This window comes from Nicotiana sylvestris, chromosome 2 (genome assembly GCF_000393655.2).
Source record: "Nicotiana sylvestris chromosome 2, ASM39365v2, whole genome shotgun sequence".
NCBI classification, from domain to species: domain Eukaryota; kingdom Viridiplantae; phylum Streptophyta; class Magnoliopsida; order Solanales; family Solanaceae; genus Nicotiana; species Nicotiana sylvestris.
This window is the reverse complement of record NC_091058.1, coordinates 157244807-157266008: the sequence shown is the minus strand read 5'-3', so window position 1 is coordinate 157266008 and position 21202 is coordinate 157244807. Positions and strand designations below refer to the sequence as shown.

At 40.8% G+C, this 21202-nt stretch overlaps 1 protein-coding gene across 1 annotated transcript; it reads left to right on the top strand.

The window, feature by feature from the left end:
- Positions 1–739: 739 nt before the first annotated feature.
- Positions 740–4180, top strand: LOC138885847 (uncharacterized). Its single transcript, XM_070166832.1, has 4 exons — positions 740–927; positions 1921–2116; positions 2384–2572; positions 3563–4180. The coding sequence occupies exons 1-4, from the start codon at positions 740–742 to the stop codon at positions 4178–4180; spliced, it is 1191 nt and encodes a 396-aa protein (XP_070022933.1).
- The last annotated feature ends 17022 nt before the right edge of the window (positions 4181–21202 follow it).

Here is a 21202-nt window from a genome sequence, read left to right as displayed (position 1 = left end):
TCCGACATCACCCCAAATTCATGAGCTATGGTTCGAGCGCAAATAACTTCATCAAGAGCTATGAGGAAAGTGTAAAAGACTACAATGCTCCAAATGGGTTTGAAGCCTCGGTCTCCCACTTGAAAGCTCTCAAAGCAAGTTAGGTCGAGTGGACTATAGGATGGCTCCCAATGACAGAAGCCATATATATGACGGCTACCAAGGGTTACCTAATGTTGATGGGTTTGAGGAGTGTCCAGCCATATGCACTATAGAGGGTCTTAAGGTAGTTAGGAAGATATCAGGTGGTGCCCGAAGATGAAGATCTAACCACCCAGGTCATTGAGCTACATCCAGAAGTTGCATTGCCCGAAACCTTAGTTCAGCAGGATTAGAATGGTTGCCGATATATGAAAAATGGCACCCAGGTACCAGATGTTGCAAAGGGGGAAGTGGATCCAGATTACGCTGCATGGTTTGAGAAAAGGTATTATGCAAAAAATGAGCCTGAGCCTGAGCCCGAGCCCGAGCCCGAGCCTGAGAGGCCTAACAAGAGGCCTCATGTTCCAGCTTTTGATGATAAAATCCAAGAAAGGTTGGCCTGGGGAGAAAAGGAGAAAAAATATCAAGCCGCCATTCACACCTTGGAAGAGAAGCTGAGAAACATGGAATTCAATAATGATCTCCAGGCACAAGAGGCTGAAGGTGAAAGAAGAAGGTTGGCCCAAGAAATGAAGCTCTCCAAGCCCAAGTTCGAAAGATGAGAGTAGCAGCTGAGAACCCGAGCAGAAGCAGAAAAGATGAAAATCTCATTTACAGCCTTGCACAAAATGTATGTGACTATGAGGATTATTTGCAAAAGACTGAAGCTGAACTAGCAAATGCCCGAGCCAAGTTAGCTAAGAATGCGGAGGGACGGGCCAGTTTCATTTGGCAACTAAAGGAGAAGTATGACAAATGAATGTTCGGTATAAAGAAAAAGGTCAATATCCTTGAGAACGAAATGGCCAACTAGGCAAGAGACTTTAAAGCAGAATAGGAGCACTGCTATGCCCTGATGTTGTAGCTAGAAAAAGACCTGCAGAAGCTTTAAGAGCAAAATCATACAACCAAACAAGTTTTGGATGCCAGATCTCAGCAGATTGGACGGTTGCTACAATAGAAGGGTATCATCAGGGAGAGGGTTAGGAGGACTACATTGTGATGAAGTACAACGAGTGTGAAGACATGACCCGGTCCATGTTCTTTGCTTCAGTTATGATTTTTGTCCGACAGATCATGGATGACCTGTTTCGTCTCCAAGAAGATATGGCGCATAGTCTCGCAGCAAGGCCAACTGGAGCAACAGTGGAAGCAGTTATGTATTCTTGATTTTATCTTTTGAGTATGTATTGCAATTTGTTTTAGAGTCTGTTAGTCCATTTCGAGTCTTGTTTTAAGTTTTAGAAAATGTTTAAATCTGTAGGGTGGAGTAATTGTAATAGAAAAAACCCAGAATGTTTTATTTGAAAAAAATCAAAAATTTGTTTTTTTTTGTTTTTTTGCATTTATCCCCAAAACTACGCTTGGTCTGATTCATACGGCATCATGATACGTAGACAATACCCATAGAATTCGATCATAACCATGAAATGAGAGGAAAAAGAGGAGAGATAACAAGAAAATTGCAGGGAAAGAAATAAGGGCAAAACAAGAGAGGAAAAAAAAAGAGAGAATAAAAGAATAAAGACAAGAATCAAGCAAACAAAAGAAGGAATGAAAAGGAAAGAGAGAAAGAAAATTGCAAAATGAAAATTAGTGAAAGCCAGGATGACGCAAGTAGCCATTCAAATGCATAATAGAAATGATAAACTGCTTAGGTGCATTGCATCCCCAATGTGCGGTGGCCTATCTGTTAAGCTCTTAATCACTAACAAGTTTTCTTGTTGTCATCAAATACAGGCAGGTGGTTAGTTTGTTCGGCATTCTGGCAACCCACCCGTACAACACCAGGTCTAAAAACAAGTTGATTATGGCTGGCCAAGAGCTGGATGCAAGTGTTATTGATCCATCGAGAGAGGGAGAAGAGTCTGAGGTTAATCTGAAAGAGGAGCTACATAAGTTGAAACATCAGATGGCCGAAATGTACCAAGCATGGGTAAAAGGGCATCCCCCACCATCATACCCTGCCAACCCTGCTTTCATCCCGCCACTAGCTCAATCCCAAGAACCTCCCACCATTGATTCATCTCCACAACATGCACCAGGCTTCACCCATTACCTCCACTATTAGGGCACCATTTCCCAAACCACACAAGCACTTCCAGCCAAACCAATCCCATACCCCCCTCCACCAGTCACCCCTGTTTTCGTTGCACCCCCGCCCGCTACACTCCATCGACCCTCCAGTGAGCCATTATTCCAGACTCAAGATAATCAATACTATCCCCCAGAGCCTAATTTCAAGGCCCCAGATCATTACTCCTACACTCCTTATTTCGACCTCCCTGTTGATACTGAGAAACCACCTAAAAACCTAGAGCAGGAGGAGATGTTCAGGAAGGTAAGAAGCCTGGAACAATCTTTCAGAAACATGCAGGGATTGGGAGGCCAGGTGAGTGTAGCCTATAAAGATTTGAATCTATTTCCTGATGTTGAGCTGCCTGTGAGATTCAAGATGCCTAAATTCGACCTATATGACGGGCATGGAGACCCGGTGGCCCACTTGAGGGGATTGTGCAATAAATGAGAGGAGCTGGTGGGAAAGATGAGTTGTTGATGGTATACTTTAGCCAGAGTCTGAGTGGCGCGACATTGGAATGGTACACTCGTCAGGATCACATCAGATGGTATACCTGGGATGATTTGGCCCAAGCATTCGCTCGTCATTTCCAATACAACATCGAGATTGTTCCAGATCATTTGTCTTTGACTAAGATTGAGAAGAAGCCTAGTGAAAGTTTCAGGGAATACAGTTTTCGCTGGAGAGAAGAAGCGGCAAGAGTCAACCCCCCGATGGAGGAAAATTAAATAGTGGAGTACTTTCTGCAGGCTCTGGAGCCTACTTACTTTGGCCATAGGCAAGTCTTTCAACGAGGTAGTGAAAATGGGTGGCATGGTGGAAGAAGGGCTTAAATCAAGCAAAATCATGAGCTACTCGGCCATCAAAGAAACCACCCAAGCTATTCAGAATGGTATCAGGGGAGTGATCGGAAAGATGAAGAAAGAAGATATGGCAATAGTTGATTCAGGATCGTGGTTTGGATCGAGGGGCCCGTCACACCATTATACCCAGCCTCGACCCCATCACCAAACCTACACCCAATCCCCATATAATCCACCCCAACATTACTTCCCATCACCAGGCCCTCCAATTTTTGTCCACCACGCCCAGTCATATACTCAATCTCATTCCTACTCACAATGGCATGCCCCAACCCCACAAAACACCTACCCAGCTCCATAAAATGCTTACCCACCTCCACGAGCCTACTGAAACCCTGCTAGTCCAGGTTTCCAGCCCAAACTAGTGTTCAGAAATAAGAGGTTGTAGTGAAAGAAAACTTTCACCATATTGGGGGAGTCTTATACCAGTTTATTCCAGATATTGAGGCAGTTGGATGTGCTAAGGCCGATTGAGTCAAAATTGCCAAACCCTCCTCCAAAGAATATTGATTACTCCCTGAGCTGTTCATATTGTTCTGGTACTCCGTGGCATGATACGAAAAAGTGCTGGCACTTGAAAAATGCCATCCAAGAGCTCATCGACACAAAACAGATTGTGTTACAAACTCCGGAAGCACCCAACATCAATCAGAACCCATTGCCAACCCATGATGAAACAAACATGATCGAGATAGTACATAAGGAGGGGGAGCCCAAGAAGCCTTCACAATCCGTTATGATGATTTGGTCTAGTGAGGTCAAGCCAGTCAAAAAACCAACAGTCGAAGGATCAGTGAACAAGTTGAGCATGACAAACGGTGAGCCATTTGTGGTAGTTGAGAAAAGATCCCCAAGTGATGCTGTAGCAAAGCAAGAAAAGTCAAAGGTGATCGTGCCAGGGTTGGCGAGTAAGCCTATCATAATTGTAGAGGGTGCCCGTACGGACCCTGTCATCATCAAGCCTGTAACCCAGTTGCTGGTAGTCAACACCAAGGCTATCCCATGGAGTTATGAACGGGTGATAGTGACCTATAAGGGGAAGGAAGTGAATGAATAAGTCAATGAGGCCCAGGGATTAACTCATTTGGGAAGATGTTTTCCCTCAGAATATTTAAGGAAAGCTAAAACATTCAGAGATAATCCAGTTCTAGTAAAGAAAGCAGTCACTGAAGAAAAGGCGGGGGAGTTTTTGAGAAAAATGAAAGTGCAAGATTACTCCTTCATGGAGCTGCTGAGAAAGACTCCCGCTCAGATTTTCTTGCTATCATTATTGATCCATTCAGACGAGTATCGTCGAGCCCTGATGAAAATTCTGAATGAAGCTCATGTCCCCGACAAAATCACATTGAACCATTTGGAGAAGATCGCCAAAAAAATATTTGAGGTGAACAGGATCACATTCTGTGACGACGAGTTGCCTGTGGAAGGTATTGAACATAACAAAACTCTCTATCTTATAGTAAAATGTGAAGATTCTGTGGTCACTAGGGTATTAGTGGATAATGGTTCTAGTGCAAACATTTGCCCTCTCTCCACTCTGGACAAGATGAAAATCAATACTGAAAGGGTCCGAAAGAATAGTATATGTGTCTGAGGTTTTGACGGCGGAGGAAAAGATTCGGTTGGTGATATAGCGCTTGAATTGACAATAGGACCGGTTGAATTCACCATGGAGTTCCAGGTACTGGTTGTGGCCGTCTCTTATAATTTGCTATTGGGTCGGCCTTGGATACATGCTGCCAAAGCAGTCCCGTCCTCTTTGCACCAGATGGTCAAGTTAGAGTGGGATAGACAGGAGATCGTCGTGCATGGTGAGGAGAATTTGTGTGCTCACAGTGATGCCTCTGTCCCATTTATTGAGGCCGAAGATGACAAAGGGCCTTGGGTCTATCAAGTTTCTAAAATAGTACCGGTTGAGAAGGTTCCAGAAGGGAAATGTATTCCAACTCCAAAGATAGCCTCTGCATCCGTTGTGGTGGCCTCTAAAATGCTGAAAAATGGCTTTGTGCCAAGTAAAGGTCTAGGTGCATCCTTGCAGGGTATCGTACAACCAGTGTCCCTCCCTGAAAATTTAGGTACGTTCGGTCTCGGATTCAAACCCACAACAACATATGTGAAAAGGTCCAAAAGGTTGAAATAGAAAGCATGGGCACTTCCAAAGCCTATCCCGCATCTCTCTAGGTCCTTTGTCAAACCCGGTGCCATGAAATGCCAAGTGTCAGCAGTTCCAAGTCCTGTGGTTGACATTGATGAAGAGTTAATTGAAAGGTTCCAGAGGTTGTTTGGTGATGTGAACATGGTAGAAGTTGGAGAAGGTTCCAGCAAAGCAGACGTGTAGTTCGTCGGGCCGAATGTAAACTTAACAATTGGAAGGCTACTCCTCTCCTTACTCGGAAGGAGTTTTGGTAGTTTGTTTTGTTTTCCTTTCTATCTGGGTTATTCCAGGGTTATGACCCAGATTTTTATTTTTTGCTTGTTTGATGTACAAACCCTGTTATCCTTTATTTTCAATGAAATGCAATTTCCCTTTTCCATCATTCCTGATAGTTCTTATTTTTGTTTTCTTTTCTTCTTTGTACAATTCTTTTTATGCTGGTTTCAATGACATGACATGCATGAGGAATCTTCGGCCAAGTCTTAAAAGTCAATCTAATTCTGAAATAATAATCCAAAAAAAAGAGAGTGATGATGAAACACAGTATGGTGAGGAAGAGGCATTGAGGAAATTAGTGAGGAACTAAATCACTATGAAGAAAAACCCAAGCCTAATCTGAATGAAACGGAAGCAATCAATTTAGGAGATCCAGATAATGCTAGAGAAACCAAGATAAGTGTCCATCTTAAACCATAAATCAGGGAAGAAATAATCAAAGCATTGTTTGAATATAAGGATATTTTTGCATGGTCGTGTGATGACATGCTAGGCTTGAGTACCGACTTGGTGGTCCATAAATTGCCAACTAATCTAGCATTCCCTCCCGTCAAGTAGAAATTAAGGAAGTTTAAGACCGACATGAGTGTGAAGATTAAAGAAGAAGTCACAAAGCAACTTGATGCAAAGGTCATTCAAGTCACGTGGTATCCCACGTGGTTAGCCAATGTTGTGCCCATGCCAAAGAAATATGGTAAGAGCAGAGTGTGCGTTGATTACCGTGATCTTAACAAAGCAAGTCCAAAGGACAACTTCCCACTACCAAATATCCACATTTTGATTGATAATTGTGCTAAGCATGAGATTGGGTCTTTTATGGACTGCTATGCGGGGTATCATCAGATCTTAATGGATGAGGAAGATGCGGAAAAGAAGGCATTCATCACGCTGTGGGGAACATATTGCTACCGGGTCATGCCATTTGGTTTTAAAAATGTTGGGACAACTTACATGAGGGAAATGACTACCATATTCCATGACATGATACACATGGAGATTGAGATTTACGTGGATGATGTGATCATAAAGTCCAGGAAGCAGTCTGACCACGTCAGAGATTTGAGAAAGTTTTTCCAGAGGCTCCGCAGGTACAATCTTAAGCTCAACCCTGCAAAGTGTGCATTTGGTGTTCCATCTGGGAAACTGTTGGGGTTCATAGCCAGTCGGCAGGGCATTGAGTTGGAACCGTCAAAGATCAAAGCTATCTAGGAATTACCACCACCAAAGAACAAGACCAAGGTGATAAGGCTACTAGGGAGGCTGAACTACATCAGCAGGTTTATTGCTCAGCTCACAACAACTTGTGAGCCCATCTTTAAGTTGCTAAAGAAGGATGTTGCGGTCAAATGGACTGATGAGTGCCAGGAAGCATTCGATAAGATCAAAGAGTATTTGTCGAACCCACCTGTGTTGGTCCCGCCGGAACCCGGGAGACCTTTGATTCTTTATTTGACAGTCCTGGATAATTCATTTGGTTGTGTGTTGGGTCAGCATGACATCACTGGCAGGAAAGAGCAAGTCATCTATTATCTCAGCAAGAAGTTCACATCTTATGAGGTTAAGTATACTCCCCTTGAAAGGACATGTTGTGCCCTGACTTGGATAGCACAAAAGCTGAAGCATTATTTGTCATCCTAAACTACTTATCTTATTTCTCGCCTAGATCCTTTAAAGTATATCTTTCAGAAGCCCATTCCCATAGGAAGGCTCGCAATGTGACAGATTTTGCTCACAGAGTTTGACATCGTATATGTGACTCGACCAACGATGAAAGCCCAAGCTTTGGCTGAGAACCCGGTGGATGAAGAATATGAACCTTTGAAGACTTACTTTCCAGATGAAGAGGTAATGTATATTGATGAGGTCGAGAAGGATGAAAAGCCCGGTTGGAAACTCTTCTTTGATGGGGCTGCTAACATGAAAGGTGTTGGAATAGGAGCTGTGCTCATTTCTGAAACCGGGCACCACTACCCTATCACAGCTCAACTTCGTTTCTATTATACAAACAACATGGCTGAGTACAAAGAATGCATTTTGGGTTTAAGGTTAGCTGTAGACATGGGAGTCCAGAAAGTGCTGGTTTTGGGAGATTCGGATCTGTTAGTGCACTAGATTTAGGGAGAATGGGAGACTCAAGATTTGAAGCTCATACCGTATCGACAATGTCTACAGGATCTTTGTCAGCCATTTAGATCAGTGGAGTTCAGGCATATCCCTAGGATCCATAATGAGGTTGCTAATGCCTTGGCTAATTTGGCGTCAATGTTATATCATCCAGATAAGGCTTATATTGACCTTTTGCATATTTAGGTCCGCGATCAGCATGCTTACTATAACATAGTGGAAGAAGAACTGGATGGTGAACCTTGGTTCCACGATATCAGGGAGTACATCAAGTTGAGGGTATATCCGGTACAAGCCACGGGAGATCAAAAGAGGACAATTCGATGTTTGGCAAGTGGATTTTTCTTTAATGGAGGAATTTTGTACAAAAGAACTCCAGATCTTGGATTGCTAAGATGCATAGATGCCAGACAAGCCACGACTATCATGATCGAAGTGCATTCTGGAGTCTGCAGGCTGCATATGAGTGGGTATGTTCTGGCAAAGAAAATTCTTCGAGCGGGTTATTATTGGCTTACCATGGAGCGATATTGTATTAGTTTTGTGTGCAAGTGTCATCAATGTTAGGTGCATAGTGATTTGATCCATTCTCCCCCATCTGAGTTGCACACAATGTCCGCACCATGGCCCTTTGTTGCTTGGGCTATGGATGTCATCGAACCAATTAAGCCAGCAACATCCAATGGGCACAGGTTCATTCTGGTGGCCATCGATTATTCACTAAGTGGGTTGAAGCCATGACTTTCAAATCTGTGACAAAGAAAGCAGTGGTTGACTTTGTTCATTCAAACATCATTTGTTGGTTTGGAATTCCAAAGGTAATTATCACGGACAATGGTGCTAATCTTAACAGCCACTTGATGAAGGAAGTATGTTAGCAGTTCAAGATTATACATCGGAATTCCACTCCGTATCGTCCCAAGGCAAATGGAGTGGTTGAGGCAGCCAACAAGAACATAAAGAAGATACTTCAGAAAATGGTGCAAGATTTTAGGCAATGGCATGAGAAGTTGCCCTTTGCTTTGTTAGGTTATCGCACTATTGTTCGCACTTCAGTAGGTGCAACTCCTTATTTGTTGGTATATGGCACTGAAGCAGTGATACCAGCAAAAGTTGAAATTCCATCCCTTCAGATTATTGCTGAGGCAAAAATTGATGATGATGAGTGGGTCAAAACCCGTGTGGAGCAATTAAGTCTGATTGACGAAAAAAGATTAGCAGCAGCGTGTCATGGCCAGTTGTATCAAAAGAGAATGGCAAGAGCATACAACAAGAAGGTGCGTCCCCGGAAATTTGAAGTGAGTCAGCAAGTATTGAAATGCATCCTTCCACATCAGGCTGAAGCGAAAGGCAAGTTCGCCCCAAATTGGCAGGGGTCGTTCATTGTAACAAGACTGTTGTCCAATGGTGCTTTATATTTAACAGATATAGAAGACAAATATGTAGATATAACTATCAATTCTAATGTAGTCAAAAGATATTATGTATGATTTCTTCGGTTTGTCTAAATTATTGTTTGTACTTGGCATGTTTTTGAAGATTGGAATGACGAAGGCATTTTATTCTGCTATCTAAATAATTTATCCTTTGTTACCCCTTTGAGCCTTATTTATTTTATTTCATATCCCTCTTTTGGAATCAGTAGCAAAGTTCAGAAACACGGACACAAAAGGTAAATAAGAAGAAAAAGAGGAAAACATAAGAGAAAAAGAGAAAGAAAAGAATGGAAAAGAGTGAAAAAGGGAAAAGAAGAAGAAGAAGAAGAAGAATAAAAAAAAAAAAGAAAAGAAAACAAAAAGAGAAAAAAAAGAAAAAAGTAACAAAAACAAAGCAATTCCTATGACATGAACTACGTTCGACCTGATTCCTTTTAAGGATACGTAGGCAGCCTCACAGTTCAGTCTCATAAAAATAAAAATTCAAAAGCCCCCAGGCAAAGAAACTGGGTAGAAGTTGTGGTTCTGTAAAAGATCTGGTTCCAAAAGTTGTAATTATGAACCCATTCAAGTTGTTTTGAGCCTTTATCCTTTCTTTCTAACCCCGTCCAAAAGTCCACATTACGGTCCAAAGAAAGACCTTCCGATCAATCTTTGAGGGATGCCAAGTCAAGCAAGTTAGAAATTTGATTCATATCAGGGGAAACACTCCGTTCTAAGCAGGAAAAATGAATAAATGAGAGAGTCTTATTGGTGAAAACCTTCACGGGCACCGTAAGGCGACAAAAAGCTGAGAGAAATTAAAATGAGAGAGTCTTATTGGTGAAAACCCTTATGGGCACCATAAGACGATGGTGAGTTGAGAGATGAACGAATGAGAGAGGTTTGTTGGTAAAAACCCTTCATGGCACCGCAAGAATTCCGCAAACTAACCACCATATTTTCAAACTGACACGATTTTCTTTGATTGAAACAAGAGCAGGAAATTTTGTTTGTTCCGGAGAAACCCTCCTTGAGGAAAGCAGGTGCCAGACAGGCTCAGCAGTAAGTTTCTAGTACCCTCCTGGATAACGGGATTTAGTAAGTTTCGAGACCCTCGCAAATGACAAGGTCTGACGAGAGTTCTACTTTTGGGATGTATAATTTAGCATTTAAGTTTTTCACTATTGAGATGAGACTTGGTATGAACTTTTCAGGATAAGGGAATTTAGCTTAGAACTTATTTTGATAACAAGAATTGGTTAACACTCACAGATGTTTCCAATATCAAACCGAGGCAGAAAAACTTCTTTTGTTTTGTTTGTTTTGTTGTAATCAGGCACCCACCTGGAGAACAAGGGAAAACAGTTTCAAGTAACAAGAGAAGATGGTTCAAGTTTCAGCAATCAGGCGCTCACCTGGAAAACAAGGGAAAATGGTTCAAGTTCAAGGGAAAACAGTATCAGGTAACAAGAGAAGATGTTTCAAGTTTCCTGCAATCAGGCGCCCACCTGGAGAACAGGGGAAGACAGTTCAAGTTTCAAAGGAAAGCAATTTTAAAGGAAAGCGGTTCAAGTTCAGCAATCAAGCGCCCACCTGGAGAACAAAGGAAAACAACTCAAGTTTCAAGGGAAAGCGCGTCAAGTTCAGCAATCAGGCGTCCACCTGGAGAACAAAGGAAAATATCTCAAGTATCAAAGGAAAACAATTTCAAGTAACAAGAGAAGACGGTTCAAGTTTCAGCAATCAGGCGCTCACCTGGAAAACAAGGGAATATAGCTCAAGTTTCAAGGAAAAACGGGTCAAGTTCACCAATCAGGCGCTCACTTGGAGAACAAGGGAAAATAGCTCAAGTTTCAAGGGAAATCAGTTTTAAAGAAAGCAGTTCAAGTTCAGCAATCAAGTGCCCACCTGGACAAGGGAAAATAACTCAAGTTTCAAGGGAAAGCGGGTCAAGTTCAGCAATCAGGTGCCCACCTAGAGAACAAGGGAAAACCGTTCAAGTTTCAAGGGAAAGCAAGACGAGTTCAGCAATAAGGCGCCCACCTGGAGAACAAGGGAAAACAACTCAAGTGTCAAAGGAAGACAATTCAAGTTCAGCGATCAGGCGCCCACTTGGAGAACAAGGGAATCAACTCAAGTTTCAAAGGAAGACAGTTCCGGTTCAGCATTCTGGCACCCACCTGGAAAACAAGGGAAAGCAGCTTAAGTTTCAGGGAAAAGCAGTTCGAGTTTCAGCAGTCAGGCGCCCACCTGGAGAACAAGGGAAAGCAGCTCAAGTTTCACGGAAAAGCAGTTCGAGTTTCAGCAATCAGGCGCCCACTTGGAGAATAAGGGAAAGCAATTAAAGTTTCAAGGGAAAGTAGTTCAAGTGTTGACAATCAGGCGGCCACCTAGAAAACAAGGGAATTCACTTCAGAATGCAATTCAAGTCAGCAACAAAAGGAAGTTCACCTCGAGAGTACAGGTCAACAGTTCAAGACGCACAACAAAACTGTAGAAGAAGTAAGACCAAGTTTGAAGATGGTAGATAGGATTCTTATAATTCATAGATCATAGTTTAGCCTAGCTTCTTTTATTTTGCCTCGGTTTAATAAGGAGTTCAGCTGGCAGTAGCAGCAACAGCAATAGTGAAATCACAGCTTCTCGGTAGTCCCAACTACCAAAACTTCCTAAAATACACTAACTTGATTACTTTATAGACAAATATATGTAAGAAACCTCGGAAGCAAGGTTCGGTCAAATCTTTCAAAAATGCTTCCCACGGAGTATTCAAACGGACATAAATCGCTCGTATCCGCTTACTTTATCTTTGCTCGAAAACTCTTCGTGTTTCGAAGCAAAGAGGGGCAGCTGTGACCATGTGATTTTGCCCTATGTGAAATACTCCTACAAATTAAAGAAATAAATTTTTTCAATTGTTCGCAATTTTATATGATTTTTGTAGGAATTTGTGTTAATTGTTTGCATTTTCCGTGCATGTTTACTTTTATTTAAATCATGAAAATACCAAAAATACCATGCATTGCATTGAGATTTTGTTTTCATATTATTAGGATTAATTAGTTAATTAATTTCTTTATTAAAAACGAAAATCACAAAAATTAGCTCATTTGTACATTCTTAGCTTTTAATTTTAGATTATTAATTTTTCTCTTTTAATTTAGGGTAAATTGATTGTTATAAATTATATAATTAGATAATTAGTTAATTTTATAATTTATATTAATTTAGAATTTTAATTAATTAAAGAAAGAAAAAGAAAACAAAAGAAAAAGGAAATTGGAAAAAAGGCTGGTTTAAACTTGAGATTGGGCCAAAATTAATGCTGAGCCCAAATCCCTCCCAAAACCGACTAGCCCAGTCGTTTGCCCGGTCCAGTCCCCCCATAAAATAAATGACGTCATTTCGAGCTCTCAATCCCAGTCGTTGATATCCCTTGATCGAACGGCTCAGAACTGACCCTCATTTCTCATATAAGTGTCCTAACTCTACCCCCAAACCCTAGAGACCCCCCATTCTTCTCCGTCTCCCTTTTGAACACTAACCCTAGTCGCCCTAATTCCCATTCCCTTACCACCAGCTGCTACCAACCGAAAATTGCCTCACGGCGGCGGCGACACTGCAAACCCTTCCAAATTAACACCAGCCAGCCATCTTTCCTCCTCTTCTCATATCTTGCCCTAGTTCCTTCCAAATCACCCCAGAAACCCCGAAAATCCAAATCTAAGAAATAGCCAGACCGTTTCAAACCCTTGAACCCGTTATTTCCTCAGCAAATCTTGTACAAGGGCTCGTCTGTTATGTTCTCTTAGTGGTTTGGACTCTCATGAGTCTTTTCTTTCAAGAAAATCCGGTCAAAAACTCCATGTAAGGACGGATTCCTTGGAGGAAAAGACCCTTGAGTGGTCAATTAGCGCGGAGTAGGGCATCACAAGCTGTCTCACATGTTTTTTCATTCATAAATGGTAGAGTTTCACCACTGTATTCTTCGTATTTTCTGGTTTGAGTCAGTAATTTCTTGCCTTCTTTAGTTTGTTAAATTGCTTGTTTTCGCCTGAGAGTCATCCCTATTTCAATCTTCTAGTTATGTTTAATTAGGTTTTGTCTGGGTTTATTAATTTGTGTTAATCCAAGCCTATATAGATTAATTTCATAAATCTCTTTACTTAGCTATGTTGTTGATTTTGAAATCATTTGATAGTTGCTTGCTTAATTGCCTAATTAGTTATAAAACAGGTTGTGAGTGATAGTCAGTTTGGTGTTAGTTTATTGGTACTAATTTGACTCTATTTGGCATCGATTGAAGTTCGGGGGGGGGTTAAAGGGGTCGTAATAGAAACTTAGGGGGTCAATTGGAAAGTGAAAAAATAAGAATTTAAGGTACGGCTTTTAGAAGCTTCTAGATTATGGACAGCTGTCCATTTTCTGTTAAGAAGAGATGCTCTTTTCCTGAAATTTTGGGAATTATTCCCTTATCTTTAGGAACACATGTCACATTTCATTAGGTATATAATGGACTCTCCTCTCTCTCAAAACACACGGACCCAGACCCCTGAAAATCCTCTGAAAAATCCAGCTTCCTTTCCATCATCATTAAAAGATCAATTTTAAATGAGATTTCAGATTTTGAATCCCTCTTTATGAAAATAATGAGTCTCCTTCTCGTTGAGCAATGATCTTGCATTAGATTCTCATTGGTTTTTGAGATTATAGTTGGATTTCTGGTTTTATCAAGTGTGTAGTCTTTTAGTGTCAATTGCTTGGTTGTTTGAGTTGTCCCTTAGCCATTTTTCCTGTTGTTTTGCTGCTGTTACTCGTTTATTTTAGAGACACCTCTCTCACTCTGTTCATTTTTTGTATCCAGGTATAAGGCTGAACACCTGCTTTACCTTTGGATTATACACATGAATGTTTGGAAGCCATCTGCTGTTATTTGGGTTGAAATGCAGCCATGAGTTTTTTTCTTTTGTCTCTGATGTTAATATTCGTTGATGCTATGTGTTGTATATGGTTATTATCTTAGCAAGTTTGAAATCTAAAAGTTAAGTGTATATGTTCATCATTCTAGCATATTTTTTTCCTATTTGTAATGTTATCTCTTTGTTAGCTCTATGAACTATTTCTACTGTGGCTGAGTAGGGAATCTCCCGGGACTGTTTTAAATTCCATGTTGACACTTAGACATACATAAGGAAGTAATTTTCCTATGGTGAAAACTGTTTAAACATGTGGTTTTCCTTGTTAGAATTCTAGAACTGGTAAAGTGTCATGTGTTTAGAAGCATAAGTTCAGGTGTACTTTGCTTTATTTGACTGAATTTAGAAGCTAATTGTGCAATATGATCTAAAACTTCACTAAAGCCATGTTTACTAGAAGCATTTATTTTTGGAGCCACTTTTAACATCTAAGGTTTAGAATTCTCAATAACAATGCTTTCACATGGGGATATAACCATTTATCATTAGGAAAATTGGGGTGTTTAGAAATGTGTTAATGGCTTTTCTCAATGACTTTGATTCACTTGTTTCCTTGTTATATTTCGTGCCTCTCTTAGTTAGTATTTACTGTATGTTCTTTTGTTTATTGCTTTCATTGCTTGATTCTTTTGGATTTGAAATCATGCGCCGTAACGGACTGGGCCGTGGGGATGCGTCAGGTTAGTCCAAATGAGCCATTTGGCTGACTAGAATTAGATTGGAGTTTGGAATATTTCTTCCAACAGAATCGGGCCAAAAATTTAGTTTGCCAGGTTCAGAGTAATTAATAAGGTAGCTGGCCTGTCTCTGTTTTAATAAGTCGCTTACATTGCATAAATAATTGACTTCACTTCATAATGAGTTTTATCCCTAATTCTCGGCCTTACAATAATCTCAAAGTAGTTTTAGGAAATAATTTGAACATCGTAGTTTGCTTCAGGCATGATTTAATCCATAATTGTGATTGTGTACACGTTCGCGTGACATAATTACGATTTCTAAAAAATAAATCGAGGTATGCGTTTACGCAACTTCGGCCAAACTTTCTTAATTATAACAAAACGTTATTAATTATGGACATGTTTGCGTGACATGATTTTTGGCGCGCCAAACAAATGGGTACACGTGCCGGTGACCTATTTTAAGATAATTTCTTAATTGAAAAAGGCAAATGCACATAGGTTCTAAAATGAGGAATTAGACAATTTATTTAAGCCAAGTATGATCAAAGAGACCGTGCTAAAACGACGGAACCCGGGAATGCCTAACACCTTCTCCTGGGTTAACAAAATTCCTTACTCGGATTTTTGTGTTCGCAGACCATAAATAGAGTCAAATTTCCTCGATTCGGGATTTTGAACAGATGACTTGGGACACCAATAAATTATCCCAAGTGGCGACTCTGAATTTAAATAAATAATCCCATTCGATTGTTACTTAAATTGAAAAAAACTCCATTATACCTCTTTCAGTGGTAGGAAAAAGGAGGTGTGACAATGATTGCAAGACAATCTTTCAGAAGCTCAAGACTATATAGATTACAACACCAATTTTTGTTTTTCCTTCCGATTCATGGATGTATACCGTCGATATTTCATGCATTAGGTTGGGTTGTAAATTGATGTAGGAGGGGAGAGTTATTACATTCTTCACGTCAGTTAAAGCCCCACGTGAAGAATTACCCTATGCACGATTTGGAGGCATTATCTTTATGGAGTGTCGTGTGAGGTTTACATCGATCATCACAGTTTGCAGCGTGTATTTAAGTAGAGGGATATTAATCTGAGATAGCACAGGTGGCTTGAGTTACTGAAGGATTATGATATTAACCTGGGCAAGGCGAATGTGGTCGGGGATGCCTTGTGAAGAAAGGCCGAGAGTATGGGTAGTTTGGCATTTATTTAGCAAATGAGAGGCCATTGGCTTTGGATATTTAGTACTTAGCTAACCGACTTGTGAGATTGGATATTCAAGAGCCCAATCGAGTTCTTTTATATGTTTTGGCTTCGTCTTCCTTAATCAAGACGATCAAGGATCATCAGTTTGATGATGCGCACTTACTAGTTCTCAGAGTGAGGGTATTACTAGGTGATGCCAATGAGGTTACTATTGGGGATGATGGTGTTTTACGACTCAAGGGTCTTATGTGTTCCTAATGTTGATGGTCTGAGGGAGACAATTCTAGAAAAGGGACATAGTTCTCATTATTCCATTCATCCAAGTTCCACGAAGATGTATCGTGACCTAAGGCAGCATTACTGGTTGCGGTGAATGAAGAAGGACACAGTTGAGTATTTAGCGAGGTGTTTGAATTGCTAGTAGGTTAAGTATAAGCACCTAAGGCCAGGTATCTTTCTTTAGCAGATGGTAATACCGGAGTGGAAGTGGTAGTGCAACACTATGGATTTCATGGTTAGTTTGCCATGGGTGTTGAGGAAATTTGATTATGTTTGGGTCATAGTCGACAGACCGACCAAGTCTACATACTTTATTCCAGTGATGACTACATACACTTCAGAGAGGTTGGCCCAAATTTATTTTTAGGGGATCGTCTCATTGCATGGCATGCATATTTCCATTACTTCAAATCGAGGCACTCAGTTCACTTCATATTTTAGGATAGCAGTATAGGGTGAGTTGGGTACCTGAGTAGAGCTCAGCACAGCCTTTCGTTCCATACCGATTGGCAGTGGAAGGAGATAGTTCGAATTCTGGAGGAAATGTTCAGAGCACGTGTGATTGACTTTGAAGGGCAGTGGAATCAATTCATACCATTGGCCGAGTTTTCTTATAACAAAAATTATTATTCTAGTATCGAGATGGATCTATTTGAGGACTTGTATGGTCGACGATGTAGTTCCCCCATTATTTGGTTTGAGCTCGACGAGGCTAGGTTAAAGGATGCCTTGGATAAGGAAAGTTGATTCAGGAGCTGCCTTGCATAGAAAAGTCCATGTAGAAGAGTTATGCGGATCAGAAAATGAGTGATTTGTCTTTTATGATGGGCGAGAAGGTACTTTTGAATGTCTCATCGATGAAGGGTATCATGAGGTTTGAAAAAAAAGGGTAAGTTGAGTGCGAGGTTTATAGGTCCATTCACGGTTTTAGAGCTAGTAGGTGAGGTTGCATACAGGATTGCTTTGCCTCCTAGTTTATCGGGAAATTATCTGGTATTCCATGTGTCTATGCTCCAAAGGTACCATACCGATAGGTTCCATGTGTTCCATTACAACACAGTTCATCTAGATGAGAGCTTGGGTTATGAGGAGGAGCTAGTTGCCATTGCTGAGAGGCAGACACACAAATTGAGGTCTAAGATGATTACAATGGTGAAGGTCCAGTGGAGGGGTAAACCAACCAAGGAGGTGACTTGGGAGACTGAGGAAAACATGCAGAGCAGATATCCATACATATTCGACACTTCATGTATGATTCTAAACCCGTTCGAGGACGAACATTTGTTTAAGAGGTGGAGAATGTAATGACATTTTTCTTTCTATATCCCCTTTTTCTTATTTAAGACTTCCCATATGTGATTTATTTATTTTATGACTTCGGTTTGGTTTTGGAAGGGTTCGAGTTGAATCCGAAACACTTAGCTCCATAATAGTGGCCTAAGGTGCCCAATTTTTAATAGAGTCGACACTTTGATTAACGACGTCGAAATCGGTATTTGAGGGGTTCCAATAAGTTCGTATGATGATTTTGGACTTGGGCGTATGTTCGGATCAAGTTTCGGATGGACCGAGAGCATTGCAGCGGTTATTATTGGAAGTTGGCATCTTAAAAGTTTTAGAGTATTCTGAGTTTTATTTGAAGTATACTTTGGTGTTATCGATGTCCGTTTCAAATTTAAAAACATGGAATAGGTTTGTATGGTGATTAGTGGCTTGTGTGTAAAATTTGGGATCATTCCAAGTTATTTAGGCATGTTCGGCGTAGGATTGGTCATTAAGTTGGAATTGAGGTGCGATTCATGGTTTTGGCATTGTTTTGTGTAACTTGAGGCCTCGAGTAGGTCCGTATTATTTTTTGGGATTGGTTTCTGCGATGGGACGGTGTTTCGAGGTAGTTTTGAACCATTTTCTTCATGTTTGGAGTTGTTGGTTTACTGGTGTGATGGTGTTCTCCATGATCACGAAGGGTATTCTATGATCGCAAAAAAGGATTTTAGAGGGGGCAATGGATTGCCCTTTGCGAACTCGAAGTGGGATCAGCGAGCGCGAGGGAAGACCTGACTCTTCTTTGCGAATGCAGAGGCACCATCACAAACACGAACGCGAAAAAGGTAAAGGCTGATGGGTTGGAGGTGTTAGGCCTTCACGAACACGGAGGGATGACCGCGAACGTAGAGGGATGGGGACAGTAGGAGTCGTGAATGCGAAATATGGGTCGGGAATGTGATGAAGGATCTTAGGCAGGGGGAAGTTGGCCTTCGCGAGGTGTTTTCCACGATCGTGATGAAGAAACCCCTGGACAAAATGTGAGTTTAATACGGGGCTTATGCTTATTTCCCTCATTTTTCTCTTGTCTTAGGGCGATATGGGAGATTATTGGAGGGGGATTTTCATCAAGAATCATAAGGTAAGTTATTTCTACCAATTATGATTTAAATACATGGATTAGGAGAGCATTTTAACATGAAAATTTGTAGAATTTTGGTGAAAACCTAGAAATTGGTAAAAATAGGATTTGACCATGAAATTGACTATGGAATTGGATATAAATTATATATTTGAATTTGTAATTCCATGAATAATATTTATCTTTAAAAATTTCCGAAATCCTGGTACGTGGGCCGAGGGATGACTTTTCTTGGCTTTCCTAGTGGGGTTAGGAATTGACTCTAATAGTTAAATTATGAGTTTTTGAGTATATATTGATTAGTTTGTACGTCCTTTGACTAGTTTCGGGTTGCTCGACATCGATTTGAGGTGACTAGTGAGGCTTGGGAGACAAGTAGTGGGCTTGGAAGCAAGGTAAGCCTCTTGCCTAATATTGTAAGAGGGAATTACCTCCGTAGGTATTTTAATTAGTGTGTGATACTTGTTACGGGTGCTATGTATGTATGAGGTGATGAGATTCCGTGCGTAGCTAGATTCATGTTTATGTCCGCATAGACTTAGACCTACATTATGCCTTGACTGTACTATTTGAATCAAACTTGTTTGTTGATTAACTTGAATTTCCAACTGAGATATACACTAGAATTTATTTATTGATCAAGTCTTTTACTTTGAAATTGTAACGACCCGATGGGTTGTTTTGAGCTCTGGCGTGTCGTTCGGTAGTTTGAGGCCATTAATAGCGTCACTTCAGGTATTATGACTTGTACGCGTGGTCGGAATTTAATTTCAGGAAGTTCAGAGTTGATTTGGAAAGAAAATTCTCATTTCGAAAGCTTTAAGTTGGAAGAATTGACTGAGATTGGATTTTTGGATAAACGACCTCGGAATCGGGATTTGAAGGTTCCAGCAGGTTCATATGATGATTTTAGACTTGGACATTCGGATCGGGTCTTTGATGACCCGGGAGCATTTCAACACATATTGTGGAAGTTAGCACCTTGTAAGAATTTCATGAATTTGTGGTGGAGGTGAATTTTATATTATCGATGTCCGTTTGGGATTCCAAGTCTAGGAATAGCTCCGTATGGTGATTCTGGTATTAGGAGCGCGTCCGGAAGTATATTCGGAGGCCCGTAGGTCATTTTTGGGTCATTTGGCTAAAGTTAGAAATTTAAAGGTTTTTAAGAAGTTTGATCGGTAGTGTACTTTTTGATATCAGGGTCGGATTCCAATTCCGGAAGTTTGAATAGGTCCGTTATAACAAATATGACTTGTGTGCAAAATTTGAGGTCAATCGGACATGATTTGATAGGTTTCGGCATCGAATGTAGAAGTTTGAAGTTCTAGAGTTCATAAAGTTTGAATTGAGTTGTGATTTGTGATTTTGACGATGTTTGATGTGATTTGAAGGATCGAGTAAGTTCGTAATGTGTTTTGAAACTAGTTGGTATGATTGAATGGGGTCTTGGGTGCCCTGGGTGCATTCCAGGTGGTTAACAGATCGAATTTGGAATTTGATGAAGAGTTGAGACAGCTGATATCTGGTGTACCCGCACCTGTGAGGTTTTGGCCGGAGGTGCGGAGGGCGTAGAAGCGAAATTTGGAGTCCCAGAAGTGGAGCAGGCCGACCAGGTGAAGGACCACAGGTGCAGAGCTTTTTGCCCCATCTGTGCAAGCGCAGAAGCAAAAATTGCCTAGCAGGAGCGGAAGAAGGCGCATAAGCGGAAGGTTTTTGCACCTGCGAAGCCGCAGGTGCGGCTACTTGACCGCATGTGCGAATGTCAGGGCTGCGCATTGTGTTCTTTAAAAACGAGGGCTTGGCTCATTTTCACCTCATTTTCCTCCATGAGGGCTGGTCTTGGAGCGAGTTTGGAGCTCATTCTTCGTCATCAATGCCAAGGCAAGTGATTCCCACTTATTATAAGTTAAATACATGGTTTTTATAAGGATTTAAACATGGAAATTAGTATAAATTGTGGGGTTTTTGGTAGAAGACCTAGAATTTGGTATTTTGTATTTTGACCACAAAATTGTGCATAGAATTGAGAATAAACTATATATTCGAGTTCGTGAGGTTATGGGTAAAGTTTATCTTCGAAACTTTTCGAAATCCGAGCACGTGGGCCCGACTGTGATTTTATCAACTTTTTGAACGAAGTTGGGAATTGTTATAAATTGAATTAATACGAGTAATTGAGTATATATTTATGGGTTTGCATAATTATTGACTAGTTTTGGAGCATCGTGCATTGGGTTGAGTCGTCGGAAGGACTTGGAAGTCGGTTATGGAACTTCAGGGCGAGGTAAGTCTCCTTTCTAAACTTCTAAGAGGGAATTAACCCCATAGGTGAACTAAATTATTGTGTGCTTCTATTTGTGGGGGCTACATACGCACGAGGTGACGAGAGTCCGTACGTAGCTACTAGCTATGCCTATGTCCGGGTAGTTTTAGGCTCACATCATGCCTTGTTGATATTGTTATTGATTTATGTTTATTGCTTTCCTCGAGAGGGAGCGAGATTTAGTTTGCTTATTAAGTATTTTGAAAGGAGTGAAATTGAA

Coding starts and splice junctions, on each gene's coding strand:
- LOC138885847 (XM_070166832.1), top strand. CDS start 740: ATGAGAGTAGCAGCTGAGAACCCGAGCAGAAGCAGAAAAGATGAAAAT. Junction 2,117..2,383: donor CCGAAATGTACCAAGCATGG/GTAAAAGGGCAT, acceptor CCATTATTCCAG/ACTCAAGATAATCAATACTA. Junction 2,573..3,562: donor TGCAGGGATTGGGAGGCCAG/GTGAGTGTAGCC, acceptor AGTTTATTCCAG/ATATTGAGGCAGTTGGATGT.